At 35.8% G+C, this 18,579-nt stretch overlaps 1 protein-coding gene and 1 long non-coding RNA gene across 5 annotated transcripts in view; both read left to right on the forward strand.

Moving 5' to 3' along the window:
- LOC149609917 (homer protein homolog 2-like) overlaps positions 1 to 18,548 on the forward strand; it is a 179,632-nt gene extending 161,084 nt beyond the window's left edge. For 2 of the 4 annotated variants that reach the window (XM_089860117.1, XM_089860118.1), the window contains exons 5-9: positions 8,943 to 9,061; positions 9,943 to 10,114; positions 13,844 to 13,963; positions 14,578 to 14,658; positions 15,240 to 18,548. In XM_089860117.1, the coding sequence (XP_089716243.1) occupies positions 8,943 to 9,061; positions 9,943 to 10,114; positions 13,844 to 13,963; positions 14,578 to 14,658; positions 15,240 to 15,425 (678 nt within the window). In that variant the 3' untranslated portion in view covers positions 15,426 to 18,548. The remainder of the gene's footprint in view (positions 1 to 8,942; positions 9,062 to 9,942; positions 10,115 to 13,843; positions 13,964 to 14,577; positions 14,659 to 15,239) is intronic. The other 2 variants (XM_089860119.1, XM_089860120.1) reach the window with 1 other exon arrangement.
- Positions 6 to 8,831, forward strand: LOC149609920 (uncharacterized). Its single transcript, XR_016376945.1, has 2 exons — positions 6 to 1,375; positions 1,628 to 8,831. It is a non-coding gene; the product is annotated as an uncharacterized LOC149609920 (long non-coding RNA).
- Positions 18,549 to 18,579: the final 31 nt, after the last annotated feature.

An 18,579-nucleotide genomic window follows, 5' to 3' on the forward strand; every position in this document is an offset into this window, starting at 1 on the left:
GCGATTTAAAATTACTACTCTTCGTTCTCTTTTACTTTTCGTTTATTATTTGTTTAATTAGATTTTAAGCCAAATTATCGTTAGGCTCGTATCTTAGCGCTTATTTTACGTCGTCTAGCCATAAGTACAATAATATAAATGCGAGTATTCGGATTAATTAATAAACTAGAACTGATTTCAACGTCATCAGCTGCCATAGAATAGTGATGGCTAGGGGAAACTCGGAATATACAAATTGCACGATAACCGGTCAGTGCTGATATAGGGGCGATAATAATACCCAGCCTCTCTCCGTTTATCGGTGTCGAATAATGTTTATAATATTAATTAGTCCGAAAGAATTGCGTATAATAATTAGTTATTGCACTTATGGTACAGCTGAAAAAGCAGTGGCCCGGGAGGCAAAATGTGATAGAACATTTTCGACTCAAAATCTCCCAAAGAACATCCTCTTAATTTATGGCAGACTTATCAAAAATACCCTGATATTTTCACTAAGCCAAATAGATTAAATGTAAGGACATGGTAACGCTTCCCATATACGCGACAAAGACACCACGCCCAAAGTAATTAAGTATATGCCTCTTTGTCCAATTTAAAAATGAGTATTTGAAGGGAGTAACAAGGTCAAAGACAATGGGCCCCAAAACACAATTAATGCTGTTTAACACCGGTTAATGAATGTCTAGAGGTATTTAGGTAAAAAGGCAAATTCTTTTGGTGTTTTGAGAAACTAAGTACGCGAGGTAGAGTATCGATTCTATGCTAGGAAAGGCTTAATGTAAGGGGGAAAGCCGCTAAACAGTACGTTCCTAACCAATTATTTAGTCCCTCTTAACCCGCGTAGGGAGCATTCCCGTTTAAGCGAATAATTTCTTTTTTACTTCGTCGAGCTCGTTTTGGCTGGCCTTTTAAACTGCTTTGACCTATTTCCTCCAGAGGAAACTTTTGCTCAAGAAAAAAAACGTAAAGAAGTAACTGGGTATAGGGTAGAGAGGGAGCTGGAAACTGTTCACTAAGATGGAACGAATACAGTGAAATACTAAAAGCCAACCTTAGAAATATGAGGTCTCCGTATACGGAGAAGTATATAATACTTCTTTTTGACAAAAGTGTTCCAGCACAAAGCGGGTGGGTAATTGTTACATGATTCTTCCCAACATCATTTTACATTTGGAGCAAGGTTACTAAACCGAATCACATACGCGACAAGATTAGGTTTGTGGGTTGATTGCTGAGGATTTAGTACCAAACAGATATGGAATTTACCCCACGGTGCGATGCGCATATGAAGCTTGATGAGCAGGAGATCAAACAAAAAGGGTCAGCCTGGGAAGAGTGTCATCCTTCTTCTATTATCCCCTTCTGGTATAAGGTATTATTCCATTCTTATAAAAACTGTAAGGCTGAGCATCGTTAGTCCCATCTCCAGCCTCCGTGTTCATTTCAAGGGTTTTAGCTGGACAGAGTGCAAAGTTTGTCCACTCGCAGGTGCCGAATTTTTCAGATGTGCTGGAGTAAAGATAACTAAGATACGGTTCCCGCTTTCTATAGTATTCCACCAGACCGAGTGGACTAACTTTTGTATCGCAATTTTTTTTTCTTTCTGTATATTTCGTTGAGTTAGAAGATGGTGATGGGGTTAGGGCTCTGGTTGAACGAAGGAAGAGGAATTTTAAGAATTCATCTGGGCTTGATGTTCTCCCAAGTACTCTCGGCGAATTCTTCCTTATCGTAAAAACCCTCTCGACACTCCACTTTTGTATTCCCATGCCTCCAAACCGCGTTTTAGTAAGTACAGCGTTGAAAGTCGATTCACTCGAAGTTAAAATACGTATCCTTTCTTAATTCAAAGCTCCTTTTATGCTTTATAATCCTTCCACTATTTCGTATTTAATCTTATGTTGTAAAGAAATGTTTCTTGAGAAAGAGAGATCAAAGAATTGTAAGCAAGGATGCTTTTTTTTGGTTTTAACGGAAAAATTGTAAATCTTTAACCGATAAGTTAAGTTTAAGCTTGAGTGTCTAGGATTTGAGACCTCTTTTATAAAGTAGCCTATTCTGCTTTATATTTTTTAAAGGATCTCATATCAAACTCTGGTCAAGTATATCGCGTCTTTTGAAATATGCGTTTCTTTCAATAACGAATTGATGCTCAGAAATAGGTTTACATTTCACTATTTACTAGGCCTATCCAAGTTTATACAAACTAATTGTCTATCGGCACTAGATTTGGCTCTTCAATTTCAAGCTATATTTATATAGAACACCATTTGGGGCTCAAAATAGGCCCAAAAACGACCCAAACAGTCCACTATTAACGAATATAAGTTTTTTTCTTTTCCTAAATATCGTACACATGTGTATGGCGGGTTTGAGCTTTACAGGGGCCGGTAGGAAATACATAACGAGTTTTACCCCTGGAAGTTGGCAATTAAGATTTTTCAAAATAACGAAACAACTCTAATTCGTGTTATTTACATTTTTTTTAAAAAACAAAAGTAGTTCGTAAGCAAAATAGCCCCAAAAAAGATCAAAACAGTCCAGAATTAACGAATTTAAGTTTTTTATCTAAATATCGTACATTGATGTATTGCGGGTTTGAGCTTTACAGGGGCCGGTAGGAAATACATTACTAGTTTTACCCCTGGAAGTTGGCACTCCAGAATTTTCGAAAGAAGAAACCGCTTTAATTCGTGTTATTTAAATCATTATAAAAATTATAGCAGTGTGTAATCAGGCTTTTAATTTAAATTTTAATGTAATCTAACGTGATCAAAGTTGCTTTAAACCGAATTTTACAATTTTTCATTGTTTGGAGAGACTAATTTCAGTCCATTCAGGTTGAGAGGAGGGTTGTTTGCTTCTCATTTTATACATCGTCCGCAGCCAAAGGCTCGGGAACTGAGAACGAAGTACACTTTTACTTTTTATCTATAAAGTTTTGGTATACGCGGTTGTATAGGGAAAAATTTTCCTTTGAATGATTGAGAGTCCTAATGTATTATTTATTCGTGAGTTACGTCGATTCGGGCTATATTCGTCGTCTCAAAAGAAAAATGAAATCCGATTTTCGAAGATTTGTTGAATAGGGAGCCAGGTTCGGCTGGGATTTTTTCCCCTGACACTCTTTCCCCCCCCCTCTCTTTTTTTCTTATTCAAGGAAAAAATGAATGAGCATACAAAGATTTACGATTTTGCTGTAAAATATCTGTATCCGCTTCCGCTGTCTTCGACAGTTTCCTGGGCCTTTTTTCAACGCCAGATTTCTATAGCGTCCGTTTTTGGGGTATCCGTGGGATATGCGTAGATAGATACGTAAGTTTGTGACGGTAAGTTTCCAACGGCTGCGCAATAATGAATATGCGTATGTCATAAAGTGATTACCATGGACTAGAGATAAGTGACGTAAAATTTAACAGCGAGGATAATTAAGAATAATGTGGGAGTTAAACTTTAGCACAATGCGTAAGATTAAAATAACTAAAAGTCCCATGAGACTCTAATGACTGATAATTAATGCCCAGCCCAAACCGCTGACATAAACGGGGATTGTTATGAGAGTTGCATACTTATGGTGATATACTTATGAATTTCATGGTCTGGCTCGGAATTCCTTATAGGCGAAGGTTTTAAGTAAGATATCTGTGAGGAACGACTTGTTTATGTAAAGCTAGGTTTAGGAGAGACCTAGTCTGTGAAAAGGATATCATTAATATCGAAAAAGTGGGCTTTCTATATATATATTTGCCGAAAGACGCGTATGAGGTTATGGGAATGGAAACACATTTTTTAATATTTCCTTTGCGAGTCTAAAATCTAGCCTAGACTGTAAGTTGAATATGGAAAAATTTACCGCAGCTTAGAAAATTTTCATCTAATGTTTATGTAAATCTTTAGAGCTCAGTTTAAAAATTATCTCGTGAGTTGGACAATACAAATTTCTGCACCTTCAACTATTATTTGTTCTCTATTCACCCAATCACGACATTAAACGGCACAAGTGCCATCCTTCTCTTATTATTCCCTTCTGGTTGAACTAAACCAAGCCTACAAAACATTTTTGTTTTTGGTATCGGCGTAACCTTAGCTTTAAGATAACATTCTTTTCAGTCGGGTTTATCGTGGTTTGTTTTAGGTGCTTATTAATCCTTTAAAACACATCCCATTACTTCGGAATTTGGCAATTCGGCTCGTTGCCCATTGTTCGCCTTTTATTCTTCCTTGATTTGCTGGATAGCGGAGGAGCCCAAGCCTTTTTTATTAACTCCCAGCAGCCCAGAAAACGTATTCCCCCGAGGAAGAAAATAGATTTTGATCGCTGTAATGGTCGAATAAGTGTTATTCCGCGGAGAAATGCTGCATGGGGTCCCAGAAAAAGTGCTCGTAAGAATGCGTGTAAGAGAAAATAAAGAGCCGCTGGAAATCCCTCGATTTATTATATTCTCCTCGCATTGCCCAACCCTTTTTGTTATTTTGGCTTCACTTGTTCACTTCTTCCACGAATATCACGGAAAAAATGCTTACTTCTAATTTTACTCGTCTAAATTACGGGTGCTTTAGAGTTGACCTAAAAAGTGTGCAAAGTTCATAGGTCCTTAAGTTTTTCTGACTAAAATTGCGTGTACTTCTGTATTAACATTTTTGAATTGGGCTTAAGATATACAAGAAATTGAGAGATTTGAACAAAAAGTGCAGACCGTCTAGGGTGCCTCTATTTTTCGGTCAGTTTCTTGAACTCTGTAATCTAATTTGCAGCTGAATTTTTGAGGATTTTATAGATATAAATGATTTAAAAGCAAATAAACCAAGTTAGTTTTGAGTTGTAATGATTTGGATTTAACTATATTAATTCTCTTTTGATATTCTTGGGAGAATTGAAATTATTCTTGTCCTTCTGCCAGGCCTATAAAAGCTAAGACCAGAACTAGAGGAGCTAGCTCTAAAAATTTCCCCAAATTTGAGGAGCGGAAATAAAAAAGAGGAAGAGTCATCTCGCTAATAGCCTCTACGTGACTACTTCCTTTTTTATCTTATCTTCATCCTTCTGTTGCTCGAATATAAGCTTCTTTCGAATTTAAAGAATCCATGGGTTTACAAAGAACGCGCCGCTTAAAGTGTTTTTATTCTTATTTTCAAAAATTTAAATAAATTGCTTCCATTTTTGTATTTTTTAAAAATGTAGTGTATCGGCAAAATGGTTTAGTAGCTAAGGGAAAATGGGGGAAATTTTTCATCTTTGATTGAATTTTTTTGAGAACATTTTATTTTAATAGTACCTCCCATAGGTTAAAAATACACCATTTACTCACTAGTTACCGAAAGCTGGTAAAGGAGGGAGTGAAGAGTAAATTAAGAAGTAGAATCAGCTCGTGAAACCAGGTGTATAAATTGTCTCTTGGGAAATCGTGAATAAAAGTCTTAAAATACTTCAAATAATTTTATAAATCTCATAAAGTTTTATTAAGTCTCTTAATGTGAAGTTAAAGAAAGCCTTTAGATTTCAGATGAAGTGATTTGGAGTCTGAAATCTAGTAGTTTTATCTTCGCGAATTTGGAATCAATAACACCTCCATTAACAGTGATTTTTGGTCACGCATGCGAGTACTATTTCTTAACACCCATCATTGGAGTTCTTTACTCCTAGACTTGATTTACTCTTGATACTGCCTTAAAGTTCCTGGCAGAAATATTGTTTTCGGAAATTTCGGTCTTTAAGCCGGTCCCAATCCTCTAAAGTCTAAATTTATCGTTAGTTTGCGTTATACCAGTATAAATAAGCGTTGTAAATCAAACCTTTTAAGTTTTACCGCACCTAACCTTATCCGGTATTACCCTAAAACGTAGGTCCTGTAGGATTATACTTATAGAGAGTAAAATACAGTTTTAGGAGCTAGCCATCTCCGGGGGATAAGATCGAATTCTGTTAGCTGGGCTTTTTTGCGGCGATTTATTTAAGGCATTAGTTTTGCCCTGGATTGGAAGTGCATGCTCTGAATCCGTCGCTGGTTGAGTTTTCCCTACCCGTAAACCTTCTTGTGTCAATTTTAGAATGCTTCTTGGGAAGTTCTGGGAAAAAGTAGTTTGTCGGCTTCTACGCGCAGAATTTTTATCTTGGCTACAGCAACTTTAGAAACCAATATCTTTAGGATATATAGAGTGTCTACCCCTTTTTATTCTGAATGCGGAATTTATATAGTCGAAGGTTAAAACTTTTCCCATCTTCTCAAAGGCTTAGCACTTTTGTTCGGTCTTCCATTCTATACCGGGTGTTGATCTTTGCCGTTTATGTTGTACCCAGCGTCATGCATACTAATCGGTGCTAGTTTTCGATACGGCAAAGTATAATTGATATTAATATTGGAAAATAGTTTTAGATAAAGTTGCTGTTTACTTAATATTGTATTAGAAACTTCGCCGATTACGTACTTACCTTACGATATCCAAGTGACTATATGTTTTATGTAAACTTATCTGTACGTGGGATCTCAGAACCTTCCGAAGTGAAGCTTGGCATATTTTTACGTACGTTAGCGTTTTTGTTAGGATTTAATTTAACCTTTACTAAAATTTTTCCTTGAGTATTCAATTTCCAATTGCTCCAATTTAATTTTGAAATCTTCATTTCCAAGAATCAGAATTCTAAGATGTTTCAAAGAACTTTTATAAAACTTCGTTAATGATACTTGTTATATCCGATTTAATTAGTATTTCCCCCTCAAGTCAAACACTCTCACAAAGCTTTTATTGGAAATTGAATATTTAGTTAAGAGTCACTCGCAAACAGTCGTAGTAAAAAGAGTAACTGGGAAATTATTAAGGTTTTACGGAGAATCCTTAACTCTTCTTTGTGAGGATTAAACTCACCACGCTTGGTCCAAATTGACGTCATTAAAGGGATACCGTATCAATAAGCTTCATTGCCGCGCAATAGTTATTCCTCTATTTCTTAGTGTGTCACAATAACGCTACGGGTGCGATGTATTACTGTGAAGTTCAAAAAGTGTTCCGATAGCGACGAGATCACCCGGTATGGCGTTAAGAAATTTTTTAGTGTTTTTTTTGAAAGGGCGTGTAGCGCGAGTTTTAATACAAAAAGTATTTGGGCGCCTTCCTTTCTTATCGCGTAAGGGTTAGAAGAAAAAGAAGAAGAAGAAATTGTATAAAAGGAGGCTATTGGGCAAAGCTTCTCTTTTCTTCAGCCATGGGCGCTAGCTAGAACGGTGTTTTGTAAATCCCCGAAAGTAATTTTTCCTCTCCGCGTGGCTTCATCCGATCAATAAGCCCCTACTTTCCAGTGGATGATGGTATTCTATACAAATACGTGTAGGCGAATATGACTGTTTGTCGGGCACTTGTATTTTTCCTTTATCATTCATACCCACGACCCTTTCGATACTCTTTCTACTCTTAGCTTTCGGCAAACGTAATGGTAAATAAGGAGACTAACTTTGTCAGACTGGATATGTATGGAATTTACTGCATTTAAATCGATTGCCTGACCTTAGTGTGTCGAGTTATCCATTGCGGTTGCAGTTAGACGCCGCTATTGTCACCATAATCTAATTATTTTGTGTGCGCTGTTTAACAAAGTTTTAAATTGCATTCAATCAGATGGAGTCTATGGCCGCTTAAAGATTCCAAGTAAAAGAAATCATTATCCTTGTATTCCTGCATTCGGTGAAGATCGATCAGTTCTCTCTTCACAAAGAATAGATTTCTGATAAAAAACATTTCTCGCAGAATATAAAAAAAAATATTAGTTTATGTCACTTTTCTGGCCTACATTTTCTTAGATGACAGCTTCTATATGACATCCGTTCAAACGGTTAGTCTACAAGCAGCCTTTTTTACACTTATGGCCGTAAATTTCCAAGATCCCGCGGATGTACTTACTATACTAAAGAGTATCTTTCAAGGAAAGCAAAGTGACTTTTACTTATATAGAGTGCTACTTGTAATATTCTTAATTACAGTATAATTTTTAAAACCCTTTAAATCTGTTTTAAACTCTCATTCTAGGCCTATATAAAAAAATACATAGATTTGTTTTAAAAAAAGTCTCGAATAGAAGCTGCAGTATTGATTATCCTGGACCAAAGGGAGATTTAAAAGCAAAATATAGGGATTATTTTAATCAAAGAACGCTTATAATCACGATAATTAAGTCTTAAGCCTATTAAGAGAAGCGGAATTAATTAGGTTCGGTGTATAAGCGGTTAAACAAGGCAAGAAACGCGAAATATTGGGTTGCATGAGCGCGATATATACAATGGTGAAGGAGAAAGCGGTCGGCAAAATCGAGAATCTTCGCTTAATTGGGAAGACTTAGCTACTAATTAAGGAACGGGGTCTGGCGCCAAATACCCCCATCTTTGCGCTCTCCTCTTGCCCTCATTGGAGGACCGTCGAAACTGTAATTAAAATCGAGATAGCGGGAGAAAAGAGAAGTCCATCTTAGCCCTAACAAAGGATAGAATTATGGCGTATTTTATTAGCGATAAATTTATAAAAGGAGGAACAAATTGGTGCCTACGTCTTACCATGAGCAACAAGGCGGAATGAAATTATATATATTAATTTCTAGGTTACGTTATCTTCCTTCCGTCTAGGCCTCTTTTCAGTGCAGGGCTTTTGTTTGGGGCAGAGGGCTTAATTATTGTAACTTAAGGAAATCTCTTAAAGGGGTCCTAAAACGAACCGATAACTATGGAGAGATATAAGAACTATAGCTTTATGAAATCATATAAACTTTTATCAGTTCATTATTGAGGATACACCTATACGCAATTATTCTTAATAGCTGTATGTATTCTCGCGATAGCCAATACGTTTTGCGCGTAATAGGCTTACCAAATTAACTTAAAGGCCAACCGTAGTTTGTAGATTTAATAATCTAAAATCATGAACTAAAACACATTTTTGCATCATCTCTTCCTCAGGGATCGGAAAGTCCTAAACACCAAGCGAAGGACAAGAGCTGCGCCAGTTTACCGCAGTCGACGGCGGAAGCTCAGTTGCGATACGAGAATGATAGGCTGAAGCTTGCCCTTGCCCAAAGGTAAGCCTCGATAAATGCACAATTTCTCTCGCTCTTCACTTTTTCATTAATTTAAAAAATTATTTATCTTCTTTCCTTCCGACGTGAGGGGGGGGGGAAGGTATACGTATCGTCTTTTTTATCGCGATTTATCCAATTTTTGCGCATCTCTCTTCGCTAATTAGGATCCCAAGCCATCCGCTCTAGTTAATTATTTAGAAACGCGTTGACTACATTAATCAGTGATTCCACGAGGGAATTGATTAAATTTCACCCAGGAATATTCTACAGTTATCTGTCGCAATATTTGCTCAATATAGGATAAAGCCAAGGGCCTATAAACTTCAAATGAAGCTTTGTTATTTAATGATAACGAAACCGAGAACGTGACTTAACTTGGGACCATAATAGAGAATATCGTAGACTATAAGATGATAAAACAGATTGAAGATTTTGGTATTCATGGTGATGCGCTTTTACTAATTGGATAGGCTTGTCTTTGTTTAATCCATTGCTATTCAAGGGACACAGATTTTAGGCGGGAGATTTTCTTGTATATATGGGTATGCCCTAGTTTGTATGAAACATTGATCGGACCTCTGCCAAAATCACGTGAACTAGAGTAAGGGGTTAGAAAATATGACGAATTCTTATAGTGCGAATATGGTCGCGGAGTTTCAGTAAGATTCTAATGCCGCATAAAAATAAGATAATGTTCAACTTTTAGGACTGTACGTGAAATGTATTAAGAAGTTATTATTATTCTCTTTTTTTACAGGCGAAGTACATTTTTGAACTTTTAATTTTTTTTAATTTTTATCCGATTGCGAGCATGTTTTTTCCCGTAGCATGGGTGTAGTGGTTCCCCCGAGGGTACGGCTAAGATTCCAAAGTGGCATTAGTATCGCTTTTTTCAGCTCGGCCAATGCCAAGAAATGGGAGATCGAGCTGCAAACGCTGAAAACCAACAACGTCCGTTTGACCAGCGCTCTTCAAGAGAGCACCGCCAACGTCGAGGAGTGGAAGCGACAACTTCAGGCGCTCAAGGAGGAAAATCTCAAAATGAAAAGTCGGGTCAGTACTTGAACTTTTTGACTTCTTTTTTCTTTGTTACTTTCTACTCCAATTAATAGATTGACCAAAATAGTAACAAATTAATAAATAACAGTTGAAGTGTTATTCTCACCTGGCCTGCTTCTGAGGGTCTCAGTTTAAATGTTAGGAAATAAAACCCCCTGAAACCTGTTGTTCATTCCTGAATCTTTTAAATAAATTAATTATTGCTTTAATCAAGGGATATTGATGACTATTACGGTCTATAAATTACAATATTTTTGGTCTACTCAATTTTTTAAGACGTTAGGAAAAATATTACCGTTTCAAAAATCCATTCCGCAACTTAGGACATTTTTCCTTGAAAAAAAAAATTCAGTTCACCCCCTCCAAACTCATACACGTTAGAAGATCTCAAGAAACACGTTTTTCTCGAAAAGTCAGAAGTTATTTTAAAGTCAAACTAGACAAGCATATTGATGGAGACGTTTCCCCATATTTTTTCAAGTAAACGAGAGAGAGAAAAGAAAAGTGAATGTCCCTTCCCGCCTTTCCCGAATCTTTTAGGTATTAAGTGCCTTAATATTCGGGCCTAGTTTCCTCTCCCTTTTAAGGCCAGAACCGGGGATGATAGTTTATTTCTCGGGATATCCATCATTGGGTGACTGAGAGCTCCCCAGTTTTTTAGGTTTAGTAAAGGGTGAATACATTCAACGCTCGAATGAATATTCAATATACTTAGAGGCCACCTAGCCATTTAGTCGGGGCGAATGGCTGAGAATCACGCCTTATCTTTGTTAACTCTTGGCAGAATTGAAGATATTCATGCTTGTAGGATTTGGATAGGCTTAGGTTTGTAGGCGCTTGGCGACCAGCCCTTCATTAAATATCGAAGATGGGCGTCGCTCAACAAGTTTATCAACGCGCTGCTTTCCCTTTCTTTTCTTTGCACTTTTTTGTGGCCGTTATATCTTCGTCAACCTCCATTATTGAAGAAAAAGGGATCGTTTCGGATAGTCTTTGTTTTTTACTCTTTTTTACCTCCTTGATCGACGTTAGAGGTTTACGTTTCATGACTCCATCGGATAGTGGTTGAGCGGAAATTTATCGCTTGTACCAGAAATCTGCCTGTACATTAGACAACGGTGTATATACTTGGGCGTAAGAGCCGATTTTCGAGGATCCACAAGTCGACTAATATTGCGAACCCCGTTAATTCACATCGGTGAAGGATGAATCCTGGTTAATTACAAAGACGGTGTATAAAATTGCCTGCCAATTAGCTTCAGATTTAATCATCCTCCAATGGAGATGGATGGAAGTTAATTTCGTTTTTCATCAAAGTTTACTTTAGTTTTATGAGCTTGCCACCATTTCCTCATCCACTCTTGAACCCCTTTTCTGAACCTTCGTGTCTCGCGCTTGACCACTTTGTAACTCTTTTAAAAATAGAAACATCCGTCATGGTACAACAATGCTTGAAGGGTACCATTCTTTGCAAAATGTAGCACCGAACCCGCGTGGTGTACGGTTGTCCCGCACATTTGACTCTGTTTTTAATCTGAAACCCCGCTTTCACCCCGTGTATCTCTCTGGTTCCCAGGTTACCGTATCTTCAAACAAGGACTATTTGAGGTCAAAACGGAGAGTAGTAGTAGTGGTAGCAGCACCGTTGTCTTCTATAGCGAGTTTTATTTCTCGAGGACAGAGCGAAAAGAGATAGGGTAGGGGGAGAAGAGAAGTCCTGTCGTTTTCTGTTTGCGATCGAGTCAGCTTTGGTGTCCTTCTCCGAATGCGGCTACTCCCGCTATATATGCTTTAACAGAACGATAGCGAGGACAACTGTGACGGCTTTCTATCATTCTTTATCGAAAAAGACGTTTTAAGGTCGCTTTACTTTTCCCCTTTTCCTTGTTAGCTCCCATCTCTCTGTCAGTATACGCTCTTTCACTCTCTTTTCGCGTTCCGTTTGTCTATTTTCTTTAAAACGCCGCTCTTCGCTTTATTCGAAGGGTTATGTACCGTGCCGAACGGAGGTCCGCTCCTTTTCCTTCTAAGGCGTTCTTTTTTCAGCGAGAGATTTGTCCAAACGTTGAAAGGACCACGAAAGTAACGAGGAAATGCGATTAAAACGAAGCTGCTCGAGCTTATCCCATTAAAATCCTTTTAACATGGACTCTTTGTTCAATTTCCGAGACTAAAGCGGTGGCTAAGTTGGCTTGATTAATCTAATGTTTTAAATTGGATATTCGTTGAAATTGAGATTCATGGCTTCTGTTTTATTTGCATCGAACACATTACAAGTAGGTTCGATGATGAAAGCCTTTCTTTCCATCCGCCTCAAAAACGAGGATGCTGAACTCTTCCTGTAAATCATTCGGTGCGGCGACTAGGAATCCATGGGCTGCGGCATTAATTTTTCATCGTTCCATCATCCATCGAAGGGTCGAACAACCTCCTCCCCCTCCGGTTTAGGCCCCCTATTTCTTATCAAAGTTATTCACCCCCAGTCCCTACTTCTTCCGCACGTCGGCGTTACTATCCCTGTTACCTTTCATTGTCCTGTTTTGACTTTCCAACAATAGACGGAGCACCCAGGAGACGAGGCTGCGGAAGAGGGCCTATCGTTGGTCTTACCCTACCCTACCCTACCCTGGTTGCATGGAGTATAAATAACCGAGGGAGTTGCTATAAAGAAAGAATCAAACGCAGATTTTCGTATCGTTGGAAAATATTCACGAGCAGTCTCGTGTAACTAGAATCCAAGTTAAATCAAGGCGCGCGCAATACTTGGGTGTTTATCTGAATCTAATCCGTCAGTTTCTCTTCAAACACTTTTCTCAACTTAAGTCGAATGAAAGTCACGTATTTTTTTAATTATAGGCAGATCTCAAATCCTACTTGCATTTTATCGGCATGCAATGTCAACCCACGGCCAACCCTAAAAAATACGAGTATGTCAAATTGGCTGTGAAATTTCGTAATCAATGGCGCCTTTATTGTATTCTATGTGCTAACACAGACGGAATCTCCTTACATAACTCCTCTAACTTATATAGTAGCGTCGCTTCCTTTCCCGATTTTTCCTGAATTTTTCCTTAGACTCTATAGTATATGATAGATATATATAAAAACAGATAGATGATTGCCGAAAGATTTATTTTGTAAACAAACGCTGGGTTATTTCCTCTTCCTTTCTTTTTCTTGTACCATCTTCCCCTAGACCTTTTCTTCACTTTCCTAATCTATGGAAGAGTTCTTCCTGATTTCCCTTTGTTATTCTACTAGATTGAAGAAAAACTAGCGCCAGAGGAGACCGGGAAAATAATTCACGTTTTTGCTTCTTGCTGGTTTTATGATAGCTTTTAGCTTTTCAAAAACTCGTTGCAACTGGTCTTTAATGCGGTAGACAAAGATCAAAAGTATATATATTATAACAAAAAGTCTCGGTTTCGTACCTTTGTATGTGGTTGCCACCTTAGACGGTGCAAGTCGATCTCTCGCCCAATCACAGGCAGTTTTTACTACATCATTTTAAAAAAAAACTATTTTTGGTCTATGCTTAACTACTGGTCGTAGATCGAATGACTGCGTATATACACTACGTGAAATTAATAAAAAAAAGAAAGACCCACTCTTAATATTTTTAAGAAAATTTTCTAAATTCACGTTGACGTTTATTCTTACACGTATTCGTTATATTTTCTTAATACGTGCCACTTTTATGATTTTCTATTCCGGATATTTTAGACGTTGGAATTGGAAGCGAGTCACGGGAATCCGGAAGCCATCGCCGAACTACGGAAGGAGATCGGTAACCTTCGGAACCGTGCTGAAACTCTGGAAGCGGAAACTAAGCAGAAAGATAAGGTATTAGTTTTGCTCCCATTCTTTCGGTATAAATTGACGTTGGCTTTTGCAACTATATTTGCTTTTCGCTGGTGACGTTTTGGTCAGGGCTCTATCGATTATGATTTGCTTCTCTCTCTTTTTTTTTTTTGCAATTTTGCATTTCAATGCACGTTGAATTTATTATTTAAACCTCAGTAGCTATAGTATTGCTTCAATGGTTGTGGTGGATGATAACAACGAATGTTTTTACCATAACTCAAAATGACTTGGAAATACAACATAAAATAACAATTTTTTATCTTGGTTGAATCACTTGTCAATTTTGAAGAAACATAATGCAACTATAGGCTACATGAATTATAATTTTAATTCATATTGAAATGGTTAATTATTAGTTATTTTCTATATAATTATATGGGCGATTCTTTGAAATGAGTGTGGTAATTGTAGTTTTGGCACATCTTAGAAATGTTTTAAATGAAAAACTTGTCAATTTAACAAATTTGTAATTTCATCTCAAATATTATATTTATTTATATATCTTTTGCATGAAGCTTGGAATTGAAAATACCTAACCCTCTTTAACTGAAAACATATTTAAATAATGTTGAGTAAAATATGTGATTTTTAAGGAACTGGATATGTTCCGTAAGAGGCTAGATGATCATCAGCACATCCATTCGACCAGTCAAAAAGTAGAGGATAAACTCAAGGTTTGTCCGTTCTTTGTGCATTTTGCATGCTCAAATACCAGCTGTATAGTCATATTTGGTGAGGTTATTTCGTCAAAACTCTCAACTTGAAAATTCTAGCAATTATAATAGAGTTTAGAGTTACATTCACCCTCTTACGACTTGGAGGAGCGGCTTCGGAGAAAGCCTATTAAAATCAGTCCTCGAGTTTGTATTATATCGCGTATAAACCTCGAGCAAGTTGTCAGGAAGCGTAGTAAATTAATTGCGGAACTGTCGTGAATGACGCTGATCAGAATTCAACCAATCAAATTACCCTCTGATCTAGGCTTCTGCATCCTTAATATATAAAATGATTTTTTTTAGGAATTACGTTAAAAACTTCTGTTATTTAAACGATACGCTTCCATTTTGTTTCTATCTCCATAAAGGGATGTACATTACAATGCGTTTATAAAATTATGTACATCCCTTTAAGAACACATCAACTTCAGTGCTGACAGCTACGTAGGAGAAGGATATTTGAAACTTTTAGGTCTTGACAACCCTGGTAAAATCTGGCTCGCAAAATTGACACGTGAATTATATATTTTCGCGCGCAGTTGCTTCTGTCGGAAAACGATAACTTGAAAACAACCGCCAGTCGTTTGCAAGAGCAAATGGAAAATTCCAAAGCCGTGCAGAGAGCCAAGAAATTGGCGCTCGAACAACTGAACGCGCGTTTGGCGCAAAAAATCCAAGAAATGAGAGACATTCAACAGGAAGTAAATGTTTTGCTCAATTCCTGACCCCCGATGTGCCCTCGTTAAGAAAAACCATATATAAAATAAAAACCAAAAAAAAATATTAAAATTGACAAAATTCCGAACGTTCGATGATTTCCACACACCTTCCGTATTATAAATAAAATTATAAAATTGTGGATTTTTTCGGTATGAAAGAATAAACATCCAAATTTGGGTTATCAATTTCCAAAAGATTTTTCCAAGTGTTCGGTTCCAAAAAAAAATACAAAAATACAAAAAACTAAAAATAAATACAATTAAATACCCCATAAATAATTAATGAGGTATCGAAAAATAACAACAAAATAATTGACGTAAAAGAAAAAACAAATATCCAATTTTTGAAGAAAACAAATTATAATTACAAATTTAGTCATTCCATTTCATGATCTTTTTTAATTTTTAGAATGACCCAATCAATATAAATATATAAAGACTTATTTAAAATTAATTAAAACCACCACGATTAATTAGAAGAAAGATAATGAAGTGAAAAAAGGTGTTTGCTATATATAAGAAAAGGGAAAAGTAACTAAAAGAAGAAGAAGAAAAAATTTAAGAAATGTTGACGAAAAAAATTAATTAAAATTAACGGTTTTTATATCGTTTTTCGAGAGAGGTCGCGATGAGAGGTTTAATAATAGATATAGAATTTGAAGGAATCACGTAACAGGATTGAAAATAATTGTAGGATTTTAGAATTCTTCACGTAATTATTTGCAAAAATTAGAAATACCCACTCGTTTTGAACCAAATTATTAAAATAAAAATTAATCCAAGCCCCCATTTCCAAGAGAAAATATGTCTATTATATATTATACATCCAAATAAGTTTTCCATTTTTTTTTTAAATTAACAATCATCATATTAACTGAATTGTCCCTAAAATATTCAGTATTAATTTTTTTAGAATTTTTAGATGTTTTTTATTTGCAAAGATCAAATTAGGATCAAAACGTTACAATCATTTAAATATTATTAAAAATTTTTAGAATTTTCCCCTTTTTCATATTTTTTAAAATCTTCTGATTGGTCGATATGAACCCCATCAGAATTGGTAGCTAAAGATATTTTAATTCCCCAAGGTTTTGATAAGAAAGGCCTAATTTCCCCTTTCGTGATTTGCTTTAGTAAGGCCAGTAGTAGCGCTTTAATTAACTTTATTATAATTAGTCTAAAATGTTTCGAGAAGGATTTTCCACTCACCGATTTTTATGCTTCAATATGACGTACAAATTTTAAACTAAATAATAATTAGGCTTGTTTTTTAATTAAAGTATTATGATAACTGTATCATCGATAAATCCACCCGTTTTTGATAGAAGTTGGGAGAAGGGATAAGAGCTAGAGTACTTAAAAAACAGAGTGAGAGAATCATGATATAGTAGGAATTGATTTTATTGGACAGATAATTTTTGTATTCACGTTTACCGTCCATCCAATGAGATTGGTGTACGGCTTGAAAAGGGGTTCTTTGCATTGTTTATTTAATAAGTTTCTATTTTGGGGGGAGGGGAATAGATTGACTCCGGTAGTTAACGTAACGAGAGTCCAAGTTTGTGACGTCACCTGGAAGTTCTCGCTAGAGAAGAAATGTCTGTCTAAGCAAAAGTGTATAGACTTAAACATGAAGTGCATAGACTTAAACATGAAGTGCATTTCATTAAGAATTCCCTACCTTCGGCTGTAGACATGCAAGCTGAGTCTCAACCGCCTACAGGATCTAACCAATCAGAGATGAGCTTCTTGACGTCATACATGATGCTGGCGATCCAAAGTTAATTTTTGGTACTAGAGCTAGCATCTGCTCCTTTTCGAGTCTATTCGCGGCTTGTTCCCTGTGCCACGGTCGGGAAGGTAATCATACGCAGAGGGGGTCGACACTATTCTGGGATAAAGGAAGGCTTCTCATATTACACCGCGCGAGAAAGTTTTAACGAAGTGTACTTTTTTGTTTTTATATCTATACACTTTTGGTCTAAGTGATCATTTGTGACGTCTTCTTTATTTGAATACATCTTGAACTTGGTCTCTCTATAGCCCCTGTTTAATTTGGTTGCGGATCTCCGCATTGCATCGGTTTTATATTTATTTATATTAATAAATTACAGATCAGAAATTTATATATTAATTTTTTTTAATTTTAGAACGCTACCGCCAAGGCCATTTAGTTAATTATAATTTACATTTTTTATTAGTCCCCTCCCAATTTTATTAATTAATTTAAGTGAAGTAATCAGAGAGAAACGATAATCGTATACTATCCTTGAACGAAAAGAAATTAAATAAAAGGTTTGAAAAATAATTAACATATAAAAAACATAATAATAAATAAATAAATAATAATAAAACAGGTCTGATTTTAGATAAATTATAAATATGAAAACAAAACATTTTTAAAAAAGATTTTTACACTAATACCAGCCATCGACAAAAAAGATAAAAACTACAATAATTAAAAGAAAATACCATAAATCTCGTCATCATAATTAATAAAATTTTAAGTTCGCAACTTTTTCTTAAAAAAAAAAGAAAAATACAATAGATTTTTGTAAATAAAAATTTTAAATGTGCTTTAAAAAATCTCGCTATTTAAACAAAACTGCGATTAAACCAAATTTGAGTAAATTATATATTCAAATTTTAATTAATTAGAGGTAATGGAAAAAAATTAAAATTAAAAAAGAATCAACACGGGTTGCGACGTTTTAAGTAGATTAATGAGATTATTATTATTAATTATAATTATTATTAAACGAAGCTAATTATTAACGCAAATTAACAAAAAAAAATTTACGACCTTTTTAATTGTGCGGCGATGCCTTTATTATACATGTATACACGTTGTAAATAACTAATAATTGTGTTGTTGGACCGAAAACAAATAACAAAAAAAAATTTCTTTTTAGCAAATCGTTTTACAATAATAATTCTATAAGAAAAAATATATAAAATGAGTATAAATGTTCCGAAGTTGAAATTTGGACGATGGTTAGAGCACGATGATCGTAACAAAAAAAGAAGTAAAATCGGAAAGAAGCATTTGTATCTGGTGTGAAAGAGTCTACTTAGCTTGAAGTTGGGGTTCATGGAAAATAAATAAAAAACACGGAGAAATTATATATATCAGACTTTGTCATATTTTACAGACGGTCAA

The sequence above is a fragment of the Phalangium opilio genome, unplaced genomic scaffold (genome assembly GCF_054372755.1).
Source record: "Phalangium opilio isolate 3A_F unplaced genomic scaffold, DU_Popi_V2 ptg000344l_1, whole genome shotgun sequence".
Classification (NCBI taxonomy): domain Eukaryota; kingdom Metazoa; phylum Arthropoda; class Arachnida; order Opiliones; family Phalangiidae; genus Phalangium; species Phalangium opilio.